This window comes from Rhinoderma darwinii, chromosome 9, assembly GCF_050947455.1.
Source record: "Rhinoderma darwinii isolate aRhiDar2 chromosome 9, aRhiDar2.hap1, whole genome shotgun sequence".
Lineage (NCBI taxonomy): Eukaryota > Metazoa > Chordata > Amphibia > Anura > Rhinodermatidae > Rhinoderma > Rhinoderma darwinii.
In genome coordinates this window covers 23263028-23273410 of record NC_134695.1, presented here as the reverse complement: position 1 = coordinate 23273410, position 10383 = coordinate 23263028, and the positions used below count along the sequence as shown (strand labels likewise).

Sequence of the window (10383 nt, the reverse complement as noted above, 5' to 3'; positions counted from 1 at the left end):
AGCTGATGATTCTTTTATTGTGAGGGGGGCTGATGGTTATTTTACTGTGAGTGGGGGGCGGATTGTCCAAGTGGTTTCCACCTCTGAACTCCAATTGAAATTAACAGGAGGCAGAAAATACCTACAGCGCCCGTTTGGAGCTTTTTTACCTGCGTCTTTTACATTTGCTTCAACAGCTTAAAAAAAACACCCAAAAAAAAAAAAAAAAGGTCAAACAACGCTGTCAATTCCTGAAGGAATTTTGAGGCAGATTTTCTATTGCCTTACAAAAAACACTGAGAACATACCATAAGGGTGTACTGCTTCTTTTAAGCGGTTATGTCTTTCTCGAAACAATTTTTGGTAGGGGTGTCCTGAGGAAATTTTATTTTTCCAGTGGTGCGAGTTCGAAAATGTTGGGAAACCCTGTACTAGGCTACAGGATCACGCCGGCCGATGCAAGGGTCTCGTCGTGGAGCTGCTCAGTTCATCGTGGGAACGGGGCCTAGAGAAGTACAACTTTTTTTTGTTGGTGGGGGAAGGACGGACGGTCTACAAGGGGGAGGTGGGGGGGTTGTATGGCTCTGTCTACATGGGGAGATGGGGGCTGCATGGCACTGTCTACATGAGGGAGGTGGGGGGGCTGTATGGCACGATCTACAAGGGGGAGGTGGGGGGGGATGTACGGCACTGTCTACAAGGGGGAAGTGAGGGGTTATGGCACTGTCTAAAGGAAGGCTGCACAATCTACAGGGGGCACTATCTACAGGGGGGGCTGTATGTGGCAGCCAGGGGAGGGGGCATTATACTGTGTGGAGGCCACTAAGCAGACATTATACGGTGTAGGGGCAGTACAGGGGTCAATATACTGTGTGGCACTTAGGGGGCATAATACAGTGTGAGCACTATTAGAGAACAAGATACTGTGTCCTTGAAAGGGTTATAATATTATTATACTGTATGGAGGGAACTAAAGTGGCATTCTACTGTGGGAGGCATTTTTTTTTATGATAGGGTAGGGCGCTGAAAGATAATTTCACACGGGGTGCCATCTATCCCAAGGCCGGCCCTGTCACTACCCACCACAGGTTTGAAGGCTATGTAAACCTTTGAACGTGGTTTTTGTTGTTTTACCAGTCTGTTTGGTGCTACTTGGTAAATACATTTTATTAAAAATTATTTTTACTTTTTGAGATACAGCTTCTTTGTATCCTGTATACAGAGCAGCTGTATCATGAACTGAAACCTTTATCTGTCAGGTCAGTGGGACTGACGGATCAGTGTCAGTGGGCCCTGCGTGTCCTTGTTCATAATTTAGATTTGATCGATAATAGGTAGATCCTGACCCGTCGACACTGAACCCGTCATCCCCCAGACCTGACGGCTACAGGTCTCCGCGCACGATACAGCTGCTCAGAAAAGAGGTGTACATGATCTCTCCCCCAGGTATCCGCTCTCCTTCCTCTACCCCTCCTTCAGATATCCTCTTTTCCCCCAGTTAGCATCCCCTAGTATAATGTCTCCTTTAGGCCTAATTCACACAAGCATGTTCGGTCCGTGATATACGGTCCGTAGGTCGGCCGCATTTCCCGGGCCGAATACACTGCAGGGAGCCGGGCTCCTAGCATCATAGTTATCTATGACGCTAGGTGTCCCTGCCTCTCCGCGGAACTACTGTCCCGTACTGAAAACAGGATTACAGTACGGGACAGTTTTCCCGCAGCGAGGCAGTGACACCTAGCGTCATAGATAACCATGATGCTGGGAGCCCAGCTCCCTGCAGTGTATTCGGTCCGGGAAATGCTGCAGACATACAGACCGTATATCACGGACCGAACACGCTCGTGTTAATTAGGCCTTAGTGTTATCCACCCTCCAATATTATCTCCTACCCACTACACCCTCATCTCCCTGTTCCCATTGTCATCTAACCCCCCCTTCCACCCCGCCATAGAAAGCAAGCGTCTTACCCACATCTGTATGACATCCTTCTGACACTGAAGCACCGCATTGTATCACTAGCAGCAGTTCTACCACGGCTCTGTTCTCCTGTGCTGTGTAACAGGACAATAAGCCGGTCTTCTCCCCCTGCTACACAGCACAGGAGATAAGGGATAAGAACTGCTGCTGGTGATACAAGACTATGAAGCAGAGCGGAGAGTGTATAGTACCGACATGGGTAACATTGTTTTTTATTGGGGGGGATGTGATGTGAGGAGGTTCCGGGCAGCAGCAGCCTGACAGACATCACATACTCACTGTCAGAAATCTTCTGCTGCTGCTTGACAACTCCACTGCATTCATACCTCCCACTGCCTTCATGAAGTCTCCCTCCTTGTCTCCTCCACACACGCTGTCATGCCGCTATGGGGGAGAAGGGGCGGGCACTACGTGAACAGCGGGCCCTTATGATTTTACTTTGATGCAAAGAACAGGACCGGGCTCCATGATGGGACCTGTTCCTTTCACCAAAGTGAAATCATAAGGGACCGTGAGAAAATGAATTAGAGCAGTGGAGCGTGGGCCCACAATTTTTCAAATTTATGACCAGGCCAATTACGACAGTACCGCCAGTATTGCCCTGATGGCGGCGATGAATACAGGGAGCGTAAGCTTTAAAAAAGTTTCGATAATTTGTGCCAACTTCTCATAGGAACTCAACGGCATCAGGTTTTTCAGCTAGTGTCCAGCCGTAAATCTCAGAAACACACTCATGACCCTTTAACATATAATAAGTCAAGCAAATTAAATTTGTCCATATTCGATCAAATATTTAACAAATCAACAGTTTCAATTTGTAAAAGGTTCACCATTTTATTTGCCAGTAGGTTTGGGTCAGGAAGGGAAGCAGAATGTATTCTGGGTGTGTAGATTGTTTGCTTATGGGAGAATTACCTGCATGTTACACGTCAAAGTAGAAATTTTAGATTCTGGTAAAGAACAAAAACCGAAAATAAATGTGTTAGTTTTTAGCCCCTTTACCTTTGATTATTGTTTTATTGTCATACTTTAATAAACCAACACAACCTGATACATTGATTATATAACTGTACACAGAGAACAGATGCAACCCCATAGTAGCCTTAGAAAGCCCCTCTCATCATACCTGTGCCATCCAGAAATCACTCATGCACCGGTTTTAACAAAGATACTAAAAGGTAGCAGTAATTACTTCAGAATATAAAACATCTTCTCTTTAAAGGCTATGTAAACCTTTGAAAGGAATTGTTTTTAATAAAAAGGTCAATCAGTATGATTGGTGCAACTTTATTTGTTTTTATTAAAAATTATTTTACTTTTTGAGATACAGCCGCTCTGTATTCATTATACAGAACAGCTGTATCTTTTGCTAAATTCTGTTCCAGTCAGGTCCGCTGGACTGACGGGTTCAGTGTCAGCGGGTTATGCGTGTCAAGTTCATAACTTAGATGTGATAGATTACAGGTGGATCCTGCGTGTCAGACGCGCAGGACCCACTGACACTAAACCAGTCAGTCCCGCGGACCTGACTGGAACAGAATTTAGCAAACGATGTAGCTAACAATACAGCTGTTCTGTATAGAGAATACAGAGCAGCTGTATCTCAAAAAATAAAATAATCTTTAATAAAAAACTAATAAAGTTTCACCAACCACACTGATTGAACTTTTTATCTAAAAAATAAAATAAAAAATCCCTTTCAAAAATACGTACATAGCCTTTAAACACTAGCTGTATAAATGTTCAGGGATCCAAACAATGCTGAAAGCTTGAAACATGCTTCAGATCGGTAAAAAATTTGACAACGTAAAGTTCGACAGTTCAAAATATCCCATTTGTCACATTATTTCTTCTTAATTGCTGCAGCTTCTAACAATCGGGCTTCGGCAGCAGCTTGAAGGACGACTTGTCGCTCTTCTAGGAATTTTCCATAGTCTTCTGCTGACACACTGCAGGGACAACGTATAAACCATTAACCAAAGACCAAATGGACCTCAAACCCTTGACGCACCATAACGACACTGTATGTCATGATGGTGGTGGGTAGAAGTATGGAGTGGGCTCACAGGCGAAGCCCGCTCATTGCGATGCGGGTGTCAGCTCTGTATTATAGCGGAGACCTCACACTAATGACCGCAACATCTAAACAGTTAGAAAGAGAGGGCTGCCCCCTCCAACAGCCCATCCCCCCCCCCTCCCCGTGATGCTATCGCAAGGTACCGATGGCCGTAATGGCAGCCTGGGGGCTTAAAAAAAAAAAAAAAAACAAATCCGCCTTCTTTCTGCTCCTACTAAGCCATGCATAGGCAGGGCTTATTGCTTGCTGGTTCAAGTCCCCTCAGACGAATAAAAAAAATATGTTAAAAATACTTAAGTTTTTTGTAGTGTTCAAAAAAATGAAAATAAATATTAGCAAAAAAAAAAGAAAAACACAACTTTTCCTATAAACGTATTTAATAGTACAAGGTAAAAAAATAAACATCATTGGTATCGCCGCGCCTGTAAAAGTCCAAACTATTACAATGTAACATGATTTAACCCACAGGTTAAAACGCCGTAAAAAATAAAGGAAAGCTAGAATTGCTGTTTTATGGTCACCTTAGCTCTCAAATATTTTACAAAAATTGAGCAAAAAGCTGTATCTACCCTAAAATGACCATAAAATACCAGAACAAAACTGAAGCTTGCCCTGCAAAAAATAAGCCCTCACACCGCTCAAAATCAACAGAAAAAAATAAATAAGATATGGCTCTCAGAACGTGGCGACACAAAACAAATATTTTTTTGTTGTAAAAGTAGTAAAATGTAAAAAAATAAAAATAACTATATAAATATGGTAACGCCATAATCGTATGGACCCGCAGAATAAAGTTAAGTTTAAGCCGTAAAAGTAAAACTGAAAAAAGCATTGGAGGAATCAGTTTTTTTTCAATTCCACCCACCATATGTACTTTAAATGATGGCAAAAAAAACCCGCAGAAAAAAACAAAAAAAACTTTACACCGCATCATTAACAGAAAATGAAAGAAAGTTATGGCTCCTTGAGGTGAAACTATAACTGGACTTTAAGGGGCTAATAGTAACATTCAAATATGGAGTAGCATTATAAAAAAAACAATATCTGTATGCAATAATTAATGACATTGTAATCCGTTACCAAATAGAATTTGAAAACATTTCTCATAGAATTTGTCATTGCAGTAGTCTAAAACTCGTGGGGCACCAGAGAAACGAGAGCTCACAGGGTGCCCTAATGGGCATAGGATGCAATGGCATGTTGAGAGTTGTCGTTTCACAACAGTTGAGAGCTGCAGATTGAAGAGCAATATAGCATCGTACTTTAACCCTGCAATGATGCAGCTATTTTTGGCCTTTAGGAGATGTTAACCTAGAGACATGTTAACTTTATTCTGTAGGACAATACGATTACAGCAATTTATATCGTTGTTTTTTGGTTAAGCATTTTATGCAACCTTTTTTTTTTTCTTACACGTTTCTTTTTGTCCCACTAGGTGACTTGGACATGTGATCACTCCTGTATTTCAATGTCTGTACTGCAATTATGTCTGTCTGCCAGTGTAAAACTGACAGGCATCCTATTGAGACCTATCTCTGGCCTTCTTAAGACCGCCGGATGCCATCGGTGCACTAAGATCGCGGTACCACTAGACCCCGCCCTTTAATTATTGACTTTTGGCATCTGAGGAGTTAAACTACTGGCATTGGAGTAATATCTGATACCGGCCGTTGCAGAAGGGTATTAGCTGCAATATACGGCTGACACCCGCACCATGCCCACAATGTACATTTACGCCGCTTGCCGCTAACTTCATAGCGCCAGCCCCGTAAATGTATGGCCCATTTCGCCAAGGGGTTAACAAGGTCAGCACCTCAGCCGATACTTGTCTAACACCGTAGTGATATCAGAGGGACAGAGAACACCTTACTCTTTGATAACTTTGATTCCCAGCGATCGAGCACTGCCAACAATAGATTTCACCACTTCAAACAGCGGCATATCCCGGAGAACAAACGCTTCATCTTGAGACTTCACAACAGCTATTTCATATACTTGTTTCAAGGTCACCATTCCCGCAATCTCCTGACCTACAGGACAAGTACATAGATCGTTAAAATAATTGATTTATTTTTCACATATTAATGCAAAGCCCTGATTTTATAAGTCATTACAACAGTGTCCTAATGGTAAACGCTCTTCGCTTATCCTTAATAAATCATGCATAAATGCTACATAAAGAAAACTTTGTATATGTGCTAGCAAAGCTAAAATCCATTATTCTGTTCAACTGTCTTTCCCTCGGTAGCAAGGTAAGTGGTGGTGCAGTAGAATACGTTCTAAAAAATAAAATACTTTTCAGTATATTGTTTACGGAGTTGCCAAGAAAGAAAAAGGCATATGAAAAAATAAAAAAAACAAAAAAAAGAAGATGTAGGTGGATATACGACAGGAAAAACTGGATTTTTGTACTCCATGTTAAATCCCTTTCTCAATGAATTAATTGGAAGAGGCAGCACCATGGGTATAGGCCCTAGCCACTAGGAGGCTGACACTAGGTAAGAAAGTGTTGGCTCCATCCAGGCAGGCCATACCCTCCCCAAAGGCACTGAGCTAATGGACAGCAGGAGAAAAAAACAGCACAAACAACATGATCTGCCTGCAAGTGCCAAAGTTCCAGGCCCAGGATAAAACAAGAGGAAGATATCTGTGCAGCAGACCTGAGAAGCAGGTGGTGTCTGCCTCATATGAACACTATGCAACAGATTAGCTTGGTGTCTGTCAGAAGGCTATGGCCTGCCTGGGCGAAGCAAACACTCTTTTTCCTACCTAGTGTCAGTCGCTTAGTGCCATGGGCCTATACCCCTGGTTCAGTGTCCCCCTATGGATATTAACAAGAAATATGTATTATGGATGAAAGAGTCAAAGTGTGGGCATATGCGAGTGCTATATGCCTCCTGTCAAGTATGGTGGCGGAAATGTAAAGGAGCTAGTTTTCGTGTGGGCAGTGTCAGAGGTTTACAGAGTTTGTCTGATCGGACAAATTGACTCTTATCAACCTTGTCAATAAGTTTTCTTCTTAAGACACTTGCAGGCAGATCATGTATTTGCATTCCAGGGCTTCTGAACCTTTGAATACTCCTCCCTCTGAAACCGGAACATGGTGATGCCTGGGCCCCACCATTGGTTATCCAAGACAATACTATAAAATGTATCGAAACCTTTTCCCTGCCAAAGACGTATGTAATACGTAATGACTTTAAACGTTTGCCGCAACTAAAATGTAAGGGCTTAGGCCCCATGCACATGACCATAGAATTTGACCGTAATTACGGCCAATTTCTCCGCGGACACCTTTCCATATTGCTACGGATGGGTGTCGTGCAGTAGACCTGCACCGGCAATTATGGAGCATGTCCATTTATTTTTACGGACCGTGCTCCCATACTTTATATACAAATGTGGGTGGCAGTCAGCGGCCGGCTGTGCCCGTAATCACTGACCGTGATTACGGGCACGGTCGTGTGCATGAGGCCTTGGATCTTGGTATCATAATAAAATCCAGAATCTTAGCTTTAAAATGATATCAGAGTCAAAACGCAGCAGTTGTTTGAGGTTGGGGAGCAGGATGTTCCCTGTAAGGGAGGGGCCAACCTGCAAATGACAGCAGGGAGAAAGATCAAAGCCTGATACTATCATTTTTCCCTGCACACCACACACTGTGAAACAGTGAATACCTTCATTAGTTTCCTTTAACCCCTTGAGTACCCAGCTCATTTTGGCCTTGAGGACCAGACCCATTTTTTCAAATCTGACATGTATCACCTTATGTGGTAATAACTCCGGAATGCTTTTACCTATCCAAGCGATTCTGAGATTGTTTTCTCGTGACATATTGTACTTTAGTTTAGTGCAAAAATTTGGTCGATAAATTCATTGCTTATTTGTGAAAAACACCAACATTTAGCGAAAATATGAAGAAATTATGATTTTTCCCATTTTAAATGTATCTGCTTGTAAGACAGATAGTAATACCACACAAAATAGTTACCAATTAACATCCCCCATATGTCTACTTTATGTTTGCATCGTTTTTTGAACATCCTTTTATTTTTCTATGACCTCACAAGGCTTAGAACTTTAGCAGCAATTTCTCATATTTTTAAGAAAATTTCAAAAAGCGATTTTTTCAGGGACGAGTTCAGTTCTGAAGTGGTTTTGAGTGCCCTATATATTAGAAACCCCCATAAAACACCCCATTTTGAAAACTGCACCCCTCAAAGTATCCAAAACAGCATTCAGAAAGTGTTTCAACTCTTTAGGCGTTTTACAGGAATTGAAGGAAAGTAGAGCTGAAATTTTCAAATTTCATTTTTTTTTTACAAAATTCATATGTAATACATTTTCTTCTGTACCACAGAAGGTTTTACCTGAGAAATGCAACTCAATATTTATTGCCCAGATTCTGCAGTTTTTAGAAATATCCCACATGTGGCCCTAGTGTGATAATGGACTGAAACACAGGCCTCAGAAGCAAAAGGAGCACCTCTTGGATTTTGGGGCCTCCTTTTTTCAGAATATATTTTAGGCACCATGTCAGGTTTGAAGAGGTCTTGTGGTGCCAAAACAGTGGAAACCCCCAAAAGTGACCCCCATTTTTTAAACTACACCCCTCAGGGAATTTATCTAGGGGTATAGTTAGCATTTTGACCCCACAGGTATTTTGCTATATTTTCTGGAGTTAGTCTGTGAAAATGAAAATCTACTTTTTTTCTGGAAAAACGTAAAAATTTCTAATTTTTGCAAGAAATAAAGGAGAGAAAGCACCCCAACATTTGTAAAGCAATTTCTCGCGATTACGGAAATACCCCATATGTGGTAATAAACTGCTGTTTGGACCCACAGCAGGGCTCAGAAGGGAAGGAGCGCCATTTGGATTTTGGAGCTCTGATTTTACTGGAATGGTTTTCAGTGCCATGTCACGTTTGCAACGCCCTGGAGGGACCTAAACAGTGGAATCCCCCCAAAAGTGACCCCATTTTGGAAACTATACCCCTCAAGGAATTTTTCTAGTGGTATAGTTATCATTTTGACCCCACAGGTTTTTTGCTGAATTTATTGGAATTAGTCTGTGAAGATGAAAAGAGACTTTTTTTTTGAAAAAACACAGAATTTTCTAATTTTTATAAGGAATAAAGGAGAAAAGACACCCCAAAATGTGTTACACAATTTCTCCTGATTACAGAAATACCCCATATGTGGTTGTAAACGGCTATTTGGACATACGGCAAGGGTCTATAGGGAAAAAGTGCAATTTCGTTTTTGGAGTGGAGATTTTACAAAATTTGTTTTTGACGCCATGTTGCATTGCGCTGAGGTACGAGTACAGTGAAAACTCCCGAGAAGTGACCCCATTTAGGAAACTACACCCCTCAAGGAATTCATCTAGAAGTGTAGTGAGCATTTTGACCCCCAAAGGTTTTGCAGAAATTAGTGCACAGTGGATGTTGCAGATTGAAAATTGACATTTTCCACATATATGCTATTTCAGTGCCCAATGCGTTGGGCCCAGCTTGTACCACTGGAGACATACGCCCCATAAATTGTTAAGCGGTTCTCCAGAGTACGGTAATACCCCATATGTGGTCATAAACTGCTGTTTGGGCACACTGCCAGGCCCAGAAGGAGCGCCATTTGGCTTTTGGAGCGCAGATTTTGCTTGGTAGTAGTTTTGTTTAGTGTTTTACTGGTGTTTCAGTTTATAATGTGGAGGCATATGTAATCTGTGCGGAGTACATACATTTTTTGCGTGACACACTGTCGTTTTTATTGGTACCATGTTTGGCTACGCGCGACTTTTTGATCACTTTTTATTCCATATTTTTGGAAACAACGTGACCAAAAAAGGAAATTCTGCCATTGTTTTTTATGGTATTTTTTTTACGGTGTTCACCGTGCGGGATAAATAATATGATATTTTTTTAGGTCAGGCCGATACGAACGCGGCAATACCTATTATGTCTAGTTTTTGTCTTTTTTTTCATTTTTTTTCTAATTATAAAGGGCTTGATCAGAGAAACAAGGCGATTATTGTTTTTATTACGTAAAACTTGTATTTATTTATTTATCTAAAACTTTTTTTGAAACTTTTTTTTCACTTTTTATTTTACACATACTAGGGGACTGGAAGATCTGATCTTCTGATCCCCTGCACAATACACTGCACTACTTCTGTATGTACTGATGTAGTGCAGTGTATTGTAACTGTCACTTTACAACTGACAGTTGAGCCTATTACGTCCTGCCTTGGGCAGGACCTAATAGGCTCCCGTACCTGGCAACCAGGAAGCCGTTGCTAGGCTTCCTGGTTGCCATTGCAACCATCAGAACCCCGCGATTTTTCGCGG

General features: G+C 41.7%; 1 protein-coding gene across 2 annotated transcripts in view; it reads right to left on the bottom strand.

Annotated features, from left to right (window-relative positions):
- Window positions 1-2773: 2773 nt before the first annotated feature.
- MRPL11 (mitochondrial ribosomal protein L11) overlaps window positions 2774-10383 on the bottom strand; it is a 78695-nt gene continuing 71085 nt past the window's right edge. For both annotated transcript variants that reach the window (XM_075837367.1, XM_075837368.1), the window contains 2 exons: window positions 5907-6066; window positions 2774-3908 (listed from right to left, as the gene is read on the bottom strand). In XM_075837367.1, the coding sequence (XP_075693482.1) occupies window positions 3803-3908; window positions 5907-6066 (266 nt within the window). In that variant the 3' untranslated portion in view covers window positions 2774-3802. The remainder of the gene's footprint in view (window positions 3909-5906; window positions 6067-10383) is intronic.